The sequence below is a fragment of the Coloeus monedula genome (assembly GCF_965178545.1).
Source record: "Coloeus monedula genome assembly, chromosome: 8".
Taxonomy (NCBI): domain Eukaryota; kingdom Metazoa; phylum Chordata; class Aves; order Passeriformes; family Corvidae; genus Coloeus; species Coloeus monedula.
In genome coordinates this window covers 4,429,849-4,450,109 of record NC_138788.1, presented here as the reverse complement: position 1 = coordinate 4,450,109, position 20,261 = coordinate 4,429,849, and the positions used below count along the sequence as shown (strand labels likewise).

The 20,261-nt window shown below is 40.9% G+C and overlaps 1 protein-coding gene across 1 annotated transcript; it reads left to right on the top strand.

The window, feature by feature from the left end:
* The first annotated feature begins 1,394 nt into the window (after window positions 1-1,394).
* Window positions 1,395-19,093, top strand: SUPV3L1 (Suv3 like RNA helicase). The gene is made up of 15 exons (XM_082285898.1): window positions 1,395-1,680; window positions 6,356-6,433; window positions 6,717-6,824; window positions 8,432-8,546; window positions 9,110-9,278; window positions 10,718-10,829; window positions 11,107-11,184; window positions 12,245-12,336; window positions 12,724-12,904; window positions 13,332-13,425; window positions 14,071-14,290; window positions 14,662-14,742; window positions 16,256-16,432; window positions 18,017-18,165; window positions 18,541-19,093. The coding sequence occupies exons 1-15, from the start codon at window positions 1,425-1,427 to the stop codon at window positions 19,034-19,036; spliced, it is 2,406 nt and encodes an 801-aa protein (XP_082142024.1). The 5' UTR covers window positions 1,395-1,424; the 3' UTR covers window positions 19,037-19,093.
* The last annotated feature ends 1,168 nt before the right edge of the window (window positions 19,094-20,261 follow it).

The window sequence follows — 20,261 nt, the reverse complement described above, 5'->3', positions numbered from 1 at the left end:
TCTACAATGTTGTTTATTGCATGTTTGTTTCCAATGTCGCTTATTTGCTTTGTTTTGTTTTGAAACTGCGTTAAGACACAATTGACTAAATCACACTAAAAATCAAGGTTTATGGTGCATCTGTCCTAAATCTCCTAATTACTACATTAGACAGGGTTTAACTGAAGCTGCATGTACGTGCACTATGACTGGTACCTGTGGAGCCTTCAGACACCTCACCAGCTGTTCTGGGAGGCTTTGCATCTGGCAGTAACAAAGAATATTGGGAAGCATCTTTGCCCTCTCTCCCCCAGTTCTCTGTCAAACTTCTCTAAGCCTTTCACATGAGTCGCTTCTAATTTTTGGGAGCTTGTTACCCAGTAATTAGTGACTGTAGAGATGTTGTCATGAGTCCACCTTCAGGTGGTGAGTGGGTAAAGTATTCAAACGTAGTTATCTTATTGATGAAGTAAATGCTGGTAACATTGATTATTTTGCAAATACGTGAAAACTGTGTTTCCTCCTGGCTTCATGATTCCACTGTCTTCACAGTTAGTCTCTGTAACTGTCCTGACAGGAGAGGTAAAATGTCCTCAAAGGACATCCTTCTGGGCCTGTTAGAGGGCAAACAAGATTTTTGTGGTCTTCTGCAAAGGTATTTGAAGCCAGGCAAGCCTTAAAACTTAGAAGCTTGTCTGGCATAGCAGACTGTTTGTCTTTATCATCATCTCATAGGCATTTAGTGTTTGAAGAAGTAGCTTAAAGGAGTTAGTGTTCATCTGTTCACCACAGAGCATGGAGTCTGTTATCAGACCTGTGGCTTGGGCACAAATTGAAGCCTGCTGTGAGGAAGGCAACTTGCACTTGTAGTTAACTTGGCCTTTAAACCAAGGCTTCTCAACTCTGGTGCAAGTGTCATTGGTAACCTTACTTTATGAGTAAGTAAATAATCAAATTACATTTCTGTAAGAACTGTTTTATTACTGTGGCACTTTGATAAAGCAAAGACTCTGTGTACTTTATGCTAGGATACTCCTAATGCGGATATCTTCGGCTGAGAGCAAATCCAACTCCCTCATGTAAGTGCCTGTTCAGAAACTTAAAAGAATAAAGTTAAAAAAAAAAAGCCAAATATTTTCATGGTCACTTGCATGTCGTAAACCTGGGAACGATGATTTTGAAAAACTTGATTGTACTTAACCAGCCTGATATTGTGCAACCGTGTATAACGAGCGGGGGGGAAACATCCTGAGCTGCTATTTGAATTATTAAACCAGCTGTATTCTCACTAAACCCGGGTTGTCTGTGTTTCATGGGCGCTGCCGGCCCTGAGGGCGCCCGGGGGGGGGGGAGGGGTGACGGGGGCGGTGCCGCGCGCGCGCAGGTGCGCGGGTCGGGCGCGGGACGATGACGCGTCCGCCGCGCGCCGCCGCCCTTGTCCGCGGATGAGTCGCTGCGCGTGGCCGCTGCTGTGGCGGCTCTCGGCGCGCGCGGGGCTCGCGCTCCGACATGGCGGCGGCCCTCCCCGCGCGCGCCTCGCCGCCTCCTCAGCATCGTCCTCATCATCGGCCTCCTCCGGCGACGGCGGCGCATCCCGCGCCCCCGACACCTCGCTCTTCGTGCCTGTGCCGCTGAAGCCCGGCCTCGGAGGCCCGGCCGAAGAAGATGTGGGCGCCGAACTCACGCGACCCCTCGACAAGGGTGAGTGCGGGCTGGACCGTGAGGGGTCGGGTGGAGGGGTCCTCGGGCACCGGCCCTGAGGCCTCGTGCGCCAGCACCGGAGGCGGCTGCTGAGGCTGCGCCTCGAGCGCTGTGTCCAGCTCTGGGCCGCTCTATTCAGGAAGGACGTTGAGGAGCTCGAGCGAGTCCAGAGAAGGGCGATGGAGCTGGGGAAGGAGCTGGAGCAAAAATCTGATGAGGAGCGGCTGGGGGGGCTCGGCCACACGGGACGCACGGGACACCTTCTCGCTTTCTCCTACTCCCTGACAGGCTGCAGCCAGATTGGGATCGGGCTCTGCTCCTGGGGAACAACAACGGGACAAGAGGAAACGGCCTCAGGCTGTGCCAGGGGAGGTTAAGGCTGGACATTGGGAGGAATTTCATCACAGGACGAGTGATTAAACGTTGGAAGGGGCTGCCCAGCGAGGTGGTGAAGTTACCATCTCTTGAGGTGTTTTAAGGACAGACTGCATGTAGCACAGAGTGCTCTGCTGTGGTGTACAAGGTGGTGTTCGGTCATAGGTTGGACTCGATGATCTTAGAGGTCTTTTCTAACTTAATTGATTCTGTGACCCTCCTGAGGGCTGAGGGAACTGGCCCCTGCTGCTCTTGGGTCCTTTCCTGGGGTCAGAAAGACCACCCACCCTTAAGAGCAGGGAGTCTTTCCCTGCAGGTTCTCTGACCGGTGTAGCTGCTGGTGCCCGTGAAGGTGAAGTGGAATAAAGGCTGTTGGGTGAGATGACACTGGCATGTAGTAGCACTCATGGGGCTGTGCTGTGCCGGGCCAGGAGTTGGACTTTGATGATCCGGGTGGGTGCCTTCCAGCTCAGAATATTCTGTGATTGACATGGGCCAGTAGGTGTGCCCTGTGTGGAGGAAACACTCTGCTGGCCTGGTTCCTCCATTCTCTGTTTTGGCGTGGTCAGGGTAAAGGTGCTTGGGTTGAGGCAGGTCCCACAGCCAAACTTCGATCTTGTGCATTCCAGAACCTTAACTGTATCTGATCTTAAAAGGCATAGTTTCCTCGAATATTGGTGTTACAGACAGAAGAGATTGTGTGTGAATGTGCCTAGATCAAAAGTGGGCAAAGTGATAGGACAAGGGGGAATGGCTTCAAATGGACAGAGGGTAGGTTTAGATTGGGTATTAGGAAGAAATTCTTCCCTGTGAGGGTGGTGAGGCAATGGCATGGGTTGCCCAGAGAAGCTGTGGCTGCACCACCCCTGGAAGTGTTCACGGCCGGGTTGGATGGGGTTTGGAGCAGCCTGGTCTAGCAAAAGGTGTCCCTGGCCATGGCAGGAGATTCGAGCGAAATGGTCTTTAAGGTCCCTTCCAACCCAAATAGTTCTGTGATCTTGTGACTCCATGGTCTTTAAAGATTTGGTAAATAAGAGAAGTTCTTGATTCTTCCTATGTTTGCTGATCCAAAAGCATTAAGTGTGCAAATGGAAATATTTTTCATATCTTCTCCTAATTAAGTGTTTTGATGGCATATTATTTATATTAACTCTGGAGAATAGGAAGCATGGGAAAATGATCTTAATTGTTCAGAACTGTGGAGAAAAGAATATTTGGTCTTGAAAGCTAAAAAAAACCTAGTTAGGGAGAAGAATCTTGAATAGCTGTAATGCAAAAATCTGTGTTGTCAGACTTGTCTTTTATATGACTAGTGCATTCCTCAGGTCCCAGTAAAGATGAATGATGGCTTATTTGTACATTACCTGTTGTCTCATTTCTTAGAGGAGCAGTTATGTTGGATTTCTTCAAAGGTACAGCTAAAATGCTCTGGGAAAATAAATATAGATTCTCTTTGCTAAGTTGTTGAGAGAGAACAGATTGGCTAAAATTAGGTGTGCTCCCACAGGTGAAAATTAACTACCTCCAACAGCCTGAAGTTCTTCCATGTGAGACTGGCAAGGAATAGCAGCCAGGTGACCTGTGTGGTGCTCCCCTGGCTTGTTGGCCTTTAGTGCTCTCTTCGTTGCTGTCAGCAATATTTTGAAAAAACAATAATGTATTTTAAAAGTACTGGTATTTTGAAACCAAATAATGTTACAGAAAACTGGACAAAGACCTTCCTTAACATGTAGCCATTTTTAAAAAGTGAAATAAATAGTCTTCCTCTGCTTCCCCCCTTCAGGTTCTGACCACACACAGTATTATGCGTCTGGTTTTTTTTATATTTTAAACGAAGATGCTTTTTCAGAGTCTGCTGCCAAGTACTGAACTAGATTCAAAAAAGAAAGATGCGTATTTATGAGCTTTCCGGTTACAGCTTGTAAAGAAACTTTGTTAGTGAGTGTAATTCCAGTGTGAATCATCTTGTTAGCTTGTTACTTGCTCAAGTGAGAGTGATGATAGTTTTCATACTAGGCACACACTGTTAGGAAGTCTAAAGGTATTTTTAGAAGCTTACTTTTGTAAAGCCAGTTTTGTAAAAACTTCATAAGAAACCTGGACTAAATTCACTGCTCTGTTTTCCACGACTTCATAGGAAGTATATCCCTGTGAGTGCTGATGAATACTTTAAATTTTGGTGTATGTATGTTCCGTATCAGTTGTAATTGAATGTTAGTTCTGTGGCTTCAGTTGTCAGACCATGGGGCTGTGCTTACCTGTGGGAAGTGCAAGTCAGGAAGGACCAGTATTGGCAGCAATTCATGTAGCAGAAACAGGAGATGCCTCAACAGGGTCAGTTAGATGCCCAAGGTTGCTTGGACTGGACAATGGTAGTCTAATGGTTGGGGAGGAATTCTCAAATAAAGCAGTTCAGCTGCCCCAGTGATAGCATCCAGCCTGACTGCAGTGGATTACTGTTATCAGAGATACAGGGAAATGACCCAACAGCCTTCCTGCAAACAGGGTGAAACATGTAAATGAATCTGATACATTGGAGACTAACTGCATAATTCCTGAACTTCACTGCATTTGGGCTGTCTTTTGACATCGAACCTTAAAAATGCTGCTGAGAAGTCAAAGTAATTGAGGAGTAAGAGCTAAAACACATCTCTAGAATGAGGAAATGGTAAACAAAGGGAAATCTCAAAATGAAAGTGAGTGGTAAAAAAGGTGGTGACTGAGACAGGACACAGATGTCCTCCTGAGTGTGTACCCCGATTGCTACCTGTATGTGTTGGATTAAGCTCACGTGGGCTGCAATGCCAGCTTCATTTTGTTTTGATTTACCTTACTGTTAAGGCAAGTGTTTATGCTTAGGAAGGATCGTGACCTTGGTTGTGGGGCTGCATGGTCCCAATGTCATGTTGCCTTGGATAGTAACATGTTTTGGCATTGACCTTTTATAGTAAGGCCAATGGGCTGTGAATTTAGCTGCGTGCTGATGTGTTAATTGCTAGAGCTTTCTTAGGGAAGCTCTGAAGAGTATTCAGCTCTGTGCTTTCTTATACTGCACTGTTTTCCAGTCTGTCTTTGATTTCGGGGCCCTTAATGATGGCTGTAGATGCCTTCCTAGGAAATGTAATCCTGCTGGCGGCCTTGCTTTGTTGCCTTTGGGAACATTTCAGGTTGTGCGTTAATCCATTAAGAGACTCCTGTAGCTGTTCCTGGGGCTTGGGATGTGTATTTAAATTTGGCATATTCTTGTCAGCTGGTGATTTTCATTGTGCCAAGTGGACTGTCTCTTATAGCTTTTTAGAGAGGCACTCTTTCAATAATTTAAGATTGATCTCATGGGGAGGTTTCCATGTCATCTCAGACAGTTATGGAGTTAGTTGCAGAGAGCAGAGCTTGACAGTGTTGTGTCCAGTGACTTGTGCTGGCACCAGGGGTGTGCTACATTTATCACTCCTAGCATTTTACAATGCAGGGTTCATAGACTTTTCATTGAGTTTTAAGAATAATGTAAGCTCATGAATAGGTGTTCATGAAATTTGCTAGATTTTTTGTGAGTTTCTGATCTGTAGATGGAAAGGGGACACATCCTTTTGCACTGTCATTTAACGAGCTAAAAATCAGCGTGTACTTGAGTAAATACAGTTTTGTTGCGACACTGAACTTGCCTTTTATGGGAGGGAAAGCATTTATTAATAAGTTTATAAGAGATTTTATTCAAACAAAGCTGAGTAACTTGTGATATATATGAAGAAACTCTGGTTTTTTCCTTCCCTCTTTTTATTTAACCTGAGAAAAGAAGGAATGCTGTGTCTGGTTTACCTGATCTTTCCGAAGAGCCTGTCTTGGAAGCAGGATGGATGGAAGAACATACCTCAGGATGTTTATTAAAAGCTGTCACCACATAGTTCAAGCAGATTTGCTTTTCATATTAAAACCTCCTGATGGGTGCTGATAAAAAACAAACAAAAACCCACCCCAAACCATTAATTAGTTTGTTCCATGACTTGTTAGCTGCATGTTCCAAACTTTATGCTTTCCTATCAAGTACCGGGGGAGATGGTTGGCATTGTCTCCATGGCAGTTCTTACTCTGCTGCAGTTGAAGGTTGTCCTTCTTTGCAATAGTCCAAATCTCACTCATTGATTGTATTTGATGTAGGGAGATTTCATTTGAGTCTGTTCAGCATGGAAAGATGCCCTCTCTCCAGAGTCTTCAGTAAGGAGACTGTAACCAGGATCTTTGGGCCAGGAGAATGTGATTTAATTTTGAGGAAGCTAAAAAAAAGGTTATTCTTTTTCTACAGGTGAAGTTCTAAAGAACTTAAACAAGTTCTACAAAAGAAAAGAAATTCAAAGACTAGGAGCAGAAAATGGACTAGATGGTAAGAAAATGTTTTAAGTATATATTATTTTAGAGTGAAATCTGTTTTAATTTAGATATGGTATTAGATCTTTTTGTATGGGATCTTGTCATCACAACACTGCTTTTTTACCTTGTCTCTGCTACTTGGTTCAAATAACCTTTATATTTACTTCTCATAGCCTTTATTAAGGTATAGGTTTTTAATGAACTGCATCAGTGTTTTATTGAGTGTTTACAAGTAGAGTTTTCTGATCCTGGCCACATTAATTTTGTTCCTTTTTTTTTTTTTTTCTTTACTGCAGCTCGCCTCTTTCACCAAGCATTTATAAGCTTTAGGAAGTATATAATGGAATCCAGTTCTGTGAGTGCTGATTTGCATATTATTCTCAATGATATATGCTGTGATGCAGGCAAGTATCTGGAGTGCTTGTAAAATAAAATGTGCATTTTTATTTGTTTTTGCCCTATATACTTACCTACATACATGTGGACCCCCTACTATGCTGTCAGAAAGATTAAAAATCCCTCCTTCCGTATCAGAAACATTTGCGCCCATTCTAGGAGGGAACGTTCTGTTCTTAAATCTTCTGAAGTGGAAATGAAAGATGTGGAGGTGTTAGCAAGAAGCAGCTTGTTGTTGTACAACATCTGTTCAGGGCTGAAATGAAAACAGTGCTGTTCTGTTTATTCCTCTCTTAAAAATCCAGTAGTCACTAGGGGGCACTTGGAGAGCTTTCTCCCGGCCAGGTGGCTTTAGGGACAGGTTTGTGACACTGCTCTGTTTCCCTGTGGCACTCACAGAGGTGTGTTTGCCTGCTTAGTGCATCCTGTGTTGTAATTAACAGCACTTAACTGAGAGGTGATGCCAGCTGGGAACAGCAGAATCAGCTTTCTTCCAGGGTTTGAGCTGCATAGTGTGTGTGTTTTAATGATGGGAATTTAAGGGTTACAGTGGCCATTAGTTTTGTCTTAAAATGTAAATGTGTAGATGTTGGCGATCTTAGGAAATTGTCTCATTATTTACATGTGCATAAAATGTTCTACAGGATTTTATTTCCACTCCTTATTTAGTTGTACGTGAGCATTATGCCTTAAAACTCATATACAGAAATACTGAAATTTTTTAATATGAGTCTTGCTTGTCTGAAGATGGTAATTAAATATATTACATTTTAAAAAAAAATTCCACAATAATTTTTATTCATTGAATAATTCTGAATTTAAGCTCCCCCCTGAAATAGAACATTCCCCCCCAAATAAAAAACTCCAACAAACCCCAAACTACTGCTTTTTCTTTTTGTGTGTGTATGTTTGATAATAGCTTTTTACATCAAGATAGTTCTTTGAAATTCTATGAGAGCTGAACAGTCAGAGTGTGACCTGAAATGAGACCTTTAAGGCCCACATGTCTACTCTGCAAACATTTAGAAGAATGAACCTGAATTTCTCTTCTGAGTTGATTTTAGTATTTTTATTTTCTCTCCTAGGGATTGGAAACTTAGAATTTGGAATCAGCATCCTAAGTCTCAGTATCTTAGAGAATCTGCAAATCTGTTTTTCTCTGTTTAGTCATAAAAGCTCTTTAAAAGCTTTATTTTATTTCAAGGCAATACATGAATTTAGAAAGAAAGGGCTAAAATCTTCTTAGGACAGAAAAGCTGGTTCTCATCCAGCTTTTCAACAGTTTCTCATTTTACTTAGAGGTTCTCTAGGCAAGTAGGCTGACAGAGTGAATATGCTGAAATGAGATGCATTTTTTCATATTATTGTGTTTGTATTCCACTGCTAAATGTGTCCATGCACTTGTGTTAGTTTCCTTTTCTGCCACTGAGATAAGTTATTGAACTTACTGAACTTTGAGTTCAATAATTCAAAGTTATTGAACTTTGTAGAGAGCCAGAAGTTGAAAGGATTACACAGGTGTGGGGTGGAAGTAGTAGAGAATTGTTTTTCAAAGTTTATCATGAAAGTATACACTCAAGCACACAAACTTTCTGAAAAGGATTTATTCTGCTAGGTCACGTGGATGATCTGTTTCCGTTTTTCCTGAGGCATGCAAAGCAGATCTTTCCAATGCTGGACTGCATGGATGATCTGCGCAAGATCAGCGATTTGAGGCTGCCGCCCAACTGGTCAGTGTGATGAAGTGGTTGCATTGTTTTCTTTTCTTAGTGTCATAGAACTTCATAGACTGTGGACTCAAGCGTAATTATGCTACATTTGCAGATCCATTTCTCTGTTTTTACAATAATATGTGTCAGGAACTCCTACATTTTTTACAAGATACATCACAGTGAATTAAAAAGAAAATAAGATTATATCAAGTATGAAAGTCACTGAGTTGGTGTGGCTTTTCCAGGAGGATGTTTTCTGACAATATGTTTGGGAAGTAGCACATCAAAATGTTGAAATGCTGATAAGCTCAAGGAGAGAGAATTGGACGAGTAGTGAGAATTATTTTGAAAGCAATATGTGAATTTCACTTGGAATCTTTGAAAGCATTGTATGACTTAGAAGATCAGTGTGTAAGACATAGTAACCTCTTTATACTGTCTCTAAGAACTTGGTATTTCTGCTTTCAACACACATTAAAATCTATTAATAAATAAATGCTTAAGCCAATTTCTAGTTTCTCCTGAATCAGTATCCAGATAGATGTTCAACAGATCTGCTTTTTTTTTTGCCTTTGCTTTAGGTATCCAGATGCCAGGGCTATTCAGAGAAAGATAATATTCCATGCTGGTCCTACAAACAGTGGAAAAACTTACCATGCTATCCAGAGATTTTTGTCAGCCAAATCTGGAATATACTGTGGTCCACTAAAACTTCTGGCTCATGAGATCTTCCAAAAGAGTAATGATGCTGTCAGTATGTCATATTACTTATCAACATCCTTAGTACTGGAACAGTCTCATGAATGTGTGTCTGTGAAGCCCCAGGTGGTCCCTGGAGCCCTGTGCTTGAACAGGTGCCTTTGCTTTGCAGTGGTGTCAGCTCACATGAAAACAGTTATGCATTTCTGCATTAGGAGCAGAATGGAACTTTGTTTCCCCCAGTGGAACAGTGCTGTCCCTAAAGCATGTGCTGTGCAATCATCCCTGTAACCTGCCTCTGTTCTGTAATTTGTTGTTCCCTGGGTTAGGTAGCTTCTGCTATTAGGGTTTTCAGCATAGGGACCGTGACTTCTTTTGCCTATTACCTTTACTATAGCTTACGCACAAAAAATTACCCTTACTTAATTCCCCTTAGCCTTCTGCTTCAATGTTTAAATATATTTCACTTCACCACCCTTGAAAAATTCTGCAGATTGAGATGTGTTGAGTTGAATAACAGTGCTATATATCAGGTCCTTAGAGGAAATTTTCATTAGTGTTTTATATTGTTTCTGGCATATTTTTTGGAGGCTCCTCACCAGTGTGTTTCCAGCTGCAGGGAACCAGACCAGTTCTGAAGCATTATAACCACGTGTCATATGTTAATACAGCACAGTTTAATACTGTGTGTGTGTACAGTAGTGATGTTGTGATTTCTCTTTTGTTCATGTAGAATGAGTAACTCCTATTATCCGTCTATCTGAGCAACACATAAGAAAGACTGGCTTGTCCTAGGAGATACCTGTGATGTACCACGTGTGTTCACATCGTGACAGTGGGTACAATGCAGTGGTGTTCCTTGGTAGTGGTTACTGAACTTTTCTCCCACATGTTTACTGTGTGTGAGAACTTTTCAGTTGGTGTCTCCTGGATCATGTTTAGGCCCTTGGGGCTTAAACAGGGCTTCCATGAGGGCTCTGCAGGTGGCTGTAGGTTTGGATGGAGCAGCCACCAGCACGAAGGAGTGTAGGGCTGGCAGGGTGGTGGCCTCAGCTGTCTCTCACAGCTGATCCTCATGGGCTCTTGCTCTGTGAGTATAAGGCAGCAGATGAGGCTGGCAGCAGGTCAATTGTCAAAGGAGCTGGAGCTTGTAAGGCTCCTTCACTGCTGAGCCTTGCTTTATGAGCCCCTTGTACTTTTCTAACAGTTCTTTTGTGGCAGGGGTGACAGCTCTGAAATGCTCAGGGGAATAGGTAACCTCCTGCAGGAGTAGGGGAAGGCATCTAATTACAGACACCACCTCTTCATTAAACCTCCATTCTGATAGGACTTAAATACAAGGCACAAGTCTCTCAAGGCTGAGTAGTTACTTCCTGAATAGCTTCTATTATACTGTCCTAGAAACTACTGTAAGAACTGATTTTGTCCCCTTTGGAATGGGATTCTTTTATATTAAAGAAACTTAACCTGAGATTTCTGAATGCCTTTAGAATGTGCCATGTGACCTGGTGACAGGAGAAGAACGTGTGTATGCCAATGAAGATGCCAGACAGGCTCCTCATGTTGCTTGTACCATTGAAATGTGCAGCACTAATACACCTTGTAAGTACACATAATTGTTTCAGTCCCGTCTGGGGGATCGTTATGTGTGTTATTGCTTGGAGTCAAAAGTCTTTTTTTTCACTCTTATTTGAACAATTTCTGAACTATGATAGAGCAGTTGAAGAAACCTGGATCATCTCAGAATAGCTCTTTGGTGATAGAGGATTAGCTTTGTCTGGGCAAGCTTTTTTAGGAAACCCGTGAGTTCCTTCGTGTCTTGTGCTGCTGTTCTAGATGCTCTTCCTTGGTGCATCATATATTTCTTTTTTGTTTTAAGATGAAGTTGCTGTGATTGATGAAATTCAGATGATCAGAGATCCTGCCAGAGGCTGGGCTTGGACGAGAGCCCTTCTAGGTAAGCTTGTTTGTGTTGGCAATGAATTAGCTTCATGGCACATGAAATTCAAGCTTAGCAGTCAGTATAGTCATCAGTGGTTATAATATGTGATGCAAAATAAAAGGTTTTTTTTTTTTTCATGTCTTCTCAGACCAAGTTAGAGAGATACCTGCCTCAAAGGATATGTCTGCATGACAGGCTACCTGTTGTGTTTTACTTAACAAATGGGGTTTTAAAATTTTATTCAGGCGCCTTTTATTTTTCCCTCCTTGGATGATACGGAGTCTTTTCTAAGTTGTGCTGTCCTTTGACGTTGACTATTTCCAAGAAGTATGCTTTTCTGTTCAATGAGAACAACACAAGTTTTCAAGAGACTGCCTTATGTAGAGATACTGCTTAAAAATGGCAATTTAAAATATTTTATAGTGTTAATTGCACATGGCTCATTTATAGAGCTGCATGAATCTGTTAACATTCGTAGAAGAATGCTTATTTTGATAATTTTAGAATTTTTTAAGAGGAATTTTGGAAGCATTTTTCCTCATATTTGGAACAGAAGTTTGGAATCTGATTCCTCCTCGCCCTTCCTTTCATTGCTTTTGATTCTAAGTTCAGCAGATTTGTCATACTTCCTTTACTTCCTGTTTTTCCCTTTTCTGTTCTGACTGAATTAGAGGCAAATTCATGCAGAAAACAAAACTCCTCAGTTCTGCTATAGTTTGGGAGTTAGTAAAACATGAGTAGTAAATGAAACATACTCAAAGCTTTGCTCCATTTGTTCAGTGGCTGAGGGCACCTCTTGTTTTGGCTGAGAGGGTGCAATGAGGTATTGGCTGCTCTGATTGTCACACTAATGAATTATCATCTGCTGGTAAGAGAACAAGAGCAGCTCTGAGGAAATACTGTATTGTGGGAGAGGCTTTAGGTGCTGGTTTGGGTCGTTGAAGGAGGTGAAATACTGTCCTCATTGTGTTTAGCAGTCAAAATACAATTTTTGGATACTTCAAGAGCTAGCTAAAGCTACTGTTGTATATAAACAAGTAACATTTTGCTTTTTATTTCACTGGACCTTGTTCAGGCCTCTGTGCAGAAGAAATCCATGTTTGTGGAGAACCTGCTGCTATTGACTTAGTGACAGAGCTCATGTACACTACAGGGGAGGAAGTTGAAGTGAGTAATTCTGGGAAAGAGCATCAGGTTCTGCTGTAAAACGGGGAAAAAATGTAGGGTCTTTTGAGTGTATCACTGCTCAAAGTTATCCTGCAGGAGGTCTTGTTACAATGTTTCTTAATTTCTGTAAAGCAAAGATGTTGCAAAATTCTTTCTTTCTCAAATAGTGGTACTGTTTTACAGAAAGAAAATAAGTGGTTTGATGAGTTCCCTTCAGGGGATGCTGCAGCTGCTACAGCTGTTTAGGGACTTTCTTTACAGTTCTGATCTTCCAGGAGGGCACGGTTCTCTCAAGTTTGCTGACTTTACAGGATGTATTGATAGTTATTCTCTATATGATGGAATTTGAGTTTAGAAAAATACAATCTTTGACAACTTTGATTCTAGGTCCGAAACTACAAGAGACTGACTCCTCTGACTGTGCTGGATTATGCCTTAGAGTCCTTGGATAACCTCCGTCCTGGGGACTGCATTGTCTGTTTCAGTAAGAATGACATTTACTCCGTCAGCCGACAGATTGAAGCCAGAGGATTAGAATGTGCCGTCATATATGGCAGTCTGCCACCAGGTAAAGCATTCCTGCTTTTATAGTTAAGAGTGTGTTCTGTTTCTTGCTGCTTTTCTTAGGAAAAAACCCATTGTATTGCTTGCTTTATTTTAAAATAAAGCAGTGCAAGTTTCCTAGTTTTGCTTCTCTGTATAGCTAGAGAAAGTAATCAGCTTTCATTGGTTGGTGTTTTAATCTTGGGATTAGACCTTTATTATGTACTTAATTTTGATCTTCAGATAGATATAATTAAATGAGATCTATCCACAGCTCTGGGAATGATTTAAATCCCTCCTGCCCTCTCCCCCCAACAGCACCCAAATACCAATAAAATATCAATTTATTTGTTTTTTTCCTCAGCCTATTATAATGACATTGGACTTAGTGGCACATTGTCTTTATTTTGTATGAAGTTTGCTATGCAAAGTGTTCTGTCGTTCTGTTTTAGGAACAAAGCTTGAACAGGCAAAGAAATTCAATGATCCTGATGATCCATGCAAAATTTTAGTTGCTACAGATGCAATTGGAATGGGTCTCAATTTGTAAGTACTTGCAGCAGGTTATGGTACTTTTATTTTCCTTTGGATGTGATGGCCACATTAATTTCCTTGCTTTTTATCTCCCCAGTCTGATTAACTCATATAAATATCTGCTGTGTCTTGATAACTCAGTACATACATTTCAATTTTGAAGTAGCGATCAATTTGGTTAGGCAGAACCAAGCTTTAATTTTAAAACTGATTCCAAGAACTAAATAACTCCCTTGGACTAATTCAGTGTGATAATTGGCAGTGGATGACAGGGCCTACTGGATCAACTGGAGTCAAATGTTGTCATTTGGTTGTCAGAGTTATCACTCTCTAGTATTTCTGAAATACAGAGCAAGTTCAGCCCAGTTGCAGATGTATTTCATTGGTGACGGACATGCAATCACATTGCTACAAACTACTGAGGCGGGTGTTGGTGAATGGATTGGAACCCTAATAGGACATGATTGATGTGTGCAGGAGTGATGATTCTTCTGCATCTACCCAGCAGCCTTATCCTGTCCTTTAGAATATGCTGTGTCCATAAGCAGTATCTATGATACTCTAATTTATAGAGGAGAAGAAAGCCTATAAAAAAGCAAAAGCTTTAATTCTTTGTATTGGAAGTAATTTGCAAAAAAATTTTTTGTTGAAATTCAGGTGTATAAGAAGAATAATTTTCAACTCCATAGTAAAGCCGACTGTCAACGAGAAGGGAGAGAAGGAAATAGACTCCATTACCACCTCCCAGGCTCTCCAGATCGCAGGCAGGGCTGGGCGTTTTGGCTCCTCCTTCAAGCAGGGAGAAGTCACTGCAATGCATCGTGATGACCTCGTGCAGCTGAAGGAAATTCTGAGTGAGGCTGTGCCCCCTGTGAAGGTGAGAGCTGCAGTATCCAGTTTGTACAGATGTGCTCTGGGGCTGGCTTATGATATTCTGATCCCAAATTATCTTTCCTTTTGTCTGTTTCCAATTTAGTGATAAAAGTGGGTTGTGTTGTGCCAGAGTGACTTTGGGTGTATGTCCCACTTGGAGACTTCAGTGTTGCTTTTATATTGAATCTGCTCTTTTAAGAATTAAAAGCTCAAGCACAAAAGTTCTTAAGTTTCAGCTAAGTGTGCTAAATAAACTGGACTCTGCAGGGTGCTTTGGATTCTTGCATTTTGTCTTTCAATATGTTGTTTCTGGTGCATTAACTTTAAAACAATATTGAGAATTAATGGAAGTTTTTTTCTTTATTTTCCATTTAGGCAGCTGGCCTACATCCTACTCCTGAGCAGATAGAAATGTTTGCTTATCATCTTCCTGATGCCACTTTATCCAACTTAATTGTAAGAATGATTAAAATATTAGCTTCTGCTTTAAAAATGGAGCATTACTAACAGTTGCTGCTTTTGTACAAACTTGCCCTTGGGAGACCTGACAGACAGCCGTGTGTGTATTTTTTTTATCAGTTGGATTCTTCTCTCTACTGCACAGTGACTGCAGATAGGTTTAGAATGTTTAACTTTTCTGTGTTGCAATAAACTTGAAAGCTGTTGAAACGTGTCAGTCATTTTTATACTTGTTTAAGACTGTGCAGCAGCTTTTTCATTCCAGCTTTTCTGAATTTTAGATGTAGACATTTTGGTCTGAGACTGAAGATATTAGAGATCAAAATTTAGATAAATTATTTGAAAGTCCCTGGGAAACTAGGCTGGTTGTGCCAGATTTCCACATATCTGAGAGCGACCTGATATATTTTTTTTCCTGCTTCTGTGGATTTTGTGGTAAAACAGTATGTTTGTAACTTTCAGAAAACAGATTTTGTGGGATCAGTTTGATCTCCTCTTTAGATAGATACTAGTTCTTTTGGATGTACCTAAACATTTTAAATAGACATTAAGGGTTCTAATACTGTATTTAAAGAATAGTATCACAGCTTTTAGTACATGGAGAAATTCTTGGCAGCTTTCATCGTTTTAAATGTGCATTTTTGTTCTCTGCTGATGTGCTGTTACCTAGCAAAATGTATATTTCTAACCTTGAACTAAAAGATTGTACCTGGAGATCTCCTGGAAGACTTAGGCTGGTAGGGTAACAGCACATGATTAAAATTTTAAAATTAGCAGTTTCTGGGCTAGCATAGAAGTATTAAGATACAAACCTTGTGTTGTTTTTGATCTTTTGAATACTAATTTTTAAAAATTAAATAGCTCAGCATTTCTTTAAAGATGTTTTTAAAAAATCCTTCAAAGATGTACACTAGAGAAATAATTTCGGGGGCCCATAAAATTCCCCCTGCAGGGTGCGCTGCATCTTCTGTTTCTTCAAACCTTGAGTATGTCTCATATTTTCTCTGAACTCCTCTGTTGGAATACTGTATTTAGCTGGTGTTTTCTTTCTTCCTAAAATAGATCTGATCCTGACATTGAGCTAAAAATAGCTCAATTATTGAATTTTTTGCTGTAAGGTTAGCTTTTTGGGTCATGCTAAGTGACAAAACTGGAGAAATTTCTAAACATAGTGGTAACTGGTTCCTGTGATGGTGTTCTTTGTAACTAAAATGTACCCTTCCAGAACTTTGTTATTTAGGAGACTAACTGAAAGTGTTTAAATAAAGTGTAGAGTGTTACGTCTTCTCCTCTGATCCTGTGTTGGAGAATTTAATGCAAATTCTGCTAAAAGAGCAGGGGGAACTCCCCTGGACACTTTTTTATTACTGTGGTCAAATTTGATGGTTTTTAACTGTTCTTTCAGTATAACTAGCCTTTTAAACTCTTAAATAATTTTTTGGTTTGGTAATAAAAAGTTTAGCAACACTCTCCTGTAATAACATTGTTACATTTGGTTTTATTTTCACAGGATATTTTTGTGAGCCTCTCACAAGTCGATGGGATGTACTTTGTCTGCAATATTGACGACTTTAAATTTCTAGCAGATATGATTCAGCACATTCCACTAAATCTGCGATCACGATATGTCTTCTGCACTGCACCCTTGAACAGAAAAGAGCCTTTTGTGTGTACCACTTTGTTGAAGGTCAGCTATTTTTTTTCCCCTCAAAAAGCCATGGTGTTTATTTTGGACCAAGCGGGTCTTGGTGCACTGAGACTGTATCTAGTTGCTATATTTGTTGCGGGTTTTGCCATCAGATCATTTGAGAGCATTCTTAAAGTGCTCACAGGTAGTGTAAGATATATAAAATAGCTGGACATGTATTTTTTTCCTAATTGAATTCTTCACTATTTTTATTGACCAAAGCTTTTAACTTCTGAGAACTGGTTCTAATGATGTAAATTAAAGTTTGGATAGCTCCTCTGCTGTTTGCCTCAGGAAATCCTCCTGCTTGTCCTTGTATGTGAGCTCTGAACTGCTCGGAGAGATGAGAGTTGTGTTCCCTAGTCACTTGTGCACTGCTAAGCTTTGCAGTACAGTGTTCCGGAAAGCAGTTATTAAAAACCAAGTTACTGCTCCTTCGAGCTGTTAGCTTGTCAACAAAAGAAGAGAATGTGGGGATTAAGGGTGATTGCTGATGCTATAATACAGTTACATAGAATTTAAACCTCAGAAAACACAGAGTTGTAAGTTGCTCTCAGAATTATGTCACTTTACTTTTCAGGCCTGGATGCACTGTTTTTTGCCGTGCCCCCAGAGTGATTATTTTGAGGAATTTGTATTCACCTGATGTTTCAGTTTTTCAGGGTTAATAATAATGTCACTTGGGACTGTTACTTTGTTAGACAGTATTGCCATTGTTCCCTTTTTAAAGACTGCATTAAACTTTTTAAATGAAATAGTATAAAAATGAAACTGATGTGGTGTCCTCATGTCACAAATCTTAGAACCCTGCTTTTCAAAAATGGCTAATAATCTTTAAAAAATGAGTGATTGAAGAGTTGAAAAAAGTGCCTCATTAGGAAAATGCTGAGCATTTGGATTCCAAGTAGTGAAGATGCAGAGGGGCATTGTGTGGTGTTAGAGGGAAGTAGGCTGTTGTGAATGCTTGTGTGAATTTAAGCCCCATTCCTTGCCCAAAAAACCCCACTTTAGTATCAGCCAGTTAGGAGGCAGTTATTCCAAGTCAGCAGTACTCTTGAAAATTTTAGATTTAAATCTTATTTGATTTGTTTTTCTGTTAGTTAAGGAGCTGAGGTGTCTGGGTTTCAGAAGGGCGGATTTCTAGTGCAGATTAATCTGTTTGGGTTGTGGGTAGTGTGTTTCCTAAGCCAGGGAATACATTTAATATTTTAAACCCTGGCAACCCTGAAACAAGATAATTAACCAAATAGGAGGAGGAGGATTAAAAAAGGACACAAAGTCCATCTGCTTTGCTAAATGAAATCAAATGCCTTCAGTGTTAACTTTTCTGGATAGCTCTGTGCTTTTGTTGCTTAACTCTGTGCATGGTCCGTGGACAAATTGTGTTAATGAGGCCCTGGAAAGGAGAGGTGACTCCTGCATTGAGTAATTAAGTAAAAGAATGTGTGGCATTTGGGTTGTGTAAAACAAAGCAGGTATTTTCAGGAGTATTCTTTGTATGCAGACTCTGGGGAGTTTAACTCTTTGGGGATTTCTTCTTTCCTGACTAATTGACAGACTTGACTGAATTTGCTTGTTTTTCAGTTTGCACGACAGTTCAGTAGAAATGAGCCTCTGACGTTTGACTGGCTCTGCCGGCACACCAAGTGGCCCTTAGCTGCTCCAAAAAACATCAAAGAACTTGTACACCTTGAAGCTGTGCATGATGTTTTTGACCTCTATCTGTGGTTAAGGTATTGTCTTTGTGCTTGAAAGCTGTTTTTTGGTGTTTTCCTACTATTTATGACTTACAGTCCTTAGAAGCACAGTATCTTCAAGCCCGTGTGTATGTGGTGCAGGATGGGCTCCTTTGGCCCTTTAGAGGATCTTGACAAATGCAAGTATAGCAATGTTGAGGGAGTGAGTTCTGCAGAGAGCAGTTTGTGACTGACAGAAAGAGAAAGGTAGAAATAAGGTGATCCTGGATTGGAGCAGCTGAAATGCAAATTAAAATACAGTGACCTTCCCATGCAACATGTAATAAACGTTTTTGGTTTTTTTACTTAGTATGTATCCCATTTTTGACCCAGTGAGAAGGTTTAATTGTGTGTTCTTTTGCCTCTCTTCAGTTACCGCTTCATGGATATGTTCCCTGATGCTGTCCTTGTAAGGGATATTCAGAAAAAACTAGACGACATTATACAGATTGGTGTCTGCAACATCACAAAGCTGATCCGAGCATCCCAGTCTGCAGCTGCTCCTGGCACAGCTGAAGTTGTGTCAGAAGACTTTCCTCTCTCAAGGACTAAGAAGGATGCCAGGGTGGTTTCAGACCGTCACGATGCAGCCTCCACAGAGGCACTGTCCATTGCAGTGGAGGCTGCAGGACTGAGAAGAGCAAAGAACTTGAGACCCTCTCGGCTTGGTAGCAGGCAGGAGGATCTGAAAAGCTATGGACGTGGATCTCTTGCCAACAGATTGCTGCGGGAGGGACTTCTGACACAGGAAATGCTGAGACAGCTGGAGAGTGAGTGGCAGGATCAGCACAGGAATGGTAGATACAGCTTTGGTTCAAAAAGAGATGATCAGCATCGTTCAAAGGAAACAGGGAAAAAGAGAAAATAGAACCATATCCTAATTCTGTTTAGTTTTTATTCATAAAATAAAATCCTATTTTAATAACTTCTTTGGCATTTCATGTTTACACCGCTGCAGCTCCTTGATAATTTTACTTCTCCTGTGACCAGTAATGTGAAGCACTCAGAGAAATGGACTCTTAAAAGCTCAGAGGCCACAAGTTTGCTTTTACCGCTCAGCTGTACACTCTTTCAATCATGGTGCTCAGCATAAGTGTATAATCTACTGCTGTGTGAAAATTTGAATGTGGTGTCTTCTTGCAAGATATCCTCTCATCATCAATAAATGTCAGATATTTCACTAGCAATGAATTAGCTACTCATTCCACCCCTTCCCAAAGGGCAGAGTTTAACAAACCACAAACAAGTAATGAACAGCTTGGAACAAAATTGGCTCAGAATGGTGATAGGAATCATGTGCCTCTAACCTTTGTGTCCCGTGAAAATGTGGAAGGAGGTGAAAAGCATTAGTGGTAATATGTCGGGAATGATGGAATTCTGGCTACAAGAATTTTTGAGTAAATTTCAGTTCTGTAATCTAAGTGGTAATTACTGATGCTGTGTGATTTGGTTTTCATGTGAGCAGCTTTAAGGTGTGCTTTTGAGCTCCCAGTATGGATACTGGAGAGTAGAAGGAATCAGATGCTGAAACTGCCGTGTGTTTTCAGAAATGGATTTCAGCACTGGGACATGTTGCTGGGCTGCCTGATGAGAATAATGCTACACTGACCATATATCTGGGGTTGGCTGTGTACAAGAGCACAGATCCTGCTTGTGTTAATGTTGGGAAACATTTAAAATCCAGGTTGAGTTTCACTATCAAATACCTGACTTTCTGAAGTGATCGACTGTGTTTCTCTGCAGGCTGAAAGTTTGCTCTGAATCCCCTTTTCTTTCTCCTGGTATCAATCCTTTATGCTGCTGTTCAGAAACAAATCTGCAGCAGTTTGAAAAATGTTTTTACAGCTGTTTTCAGGTAGTTAATGTACTCTTTCCTCACTGTTTACTAAAAAGCAAGCAGTGTGTAAATGTTTCTAGTCCACATGATCTCCTGCTGGTTTCAGTACAGTACTGGTGGGAAGAGAAAGTTTTAGGCCCTTCCTCTGCAAAGCCACATCTTTTTTTCGTCCCCCAAGAAAAACCAAGCAGCTCTATGTGTGTGGCACTGGCCATGTGAGTGTTGTGGATTTTCTGCTTCATGGATGAGTAATTCA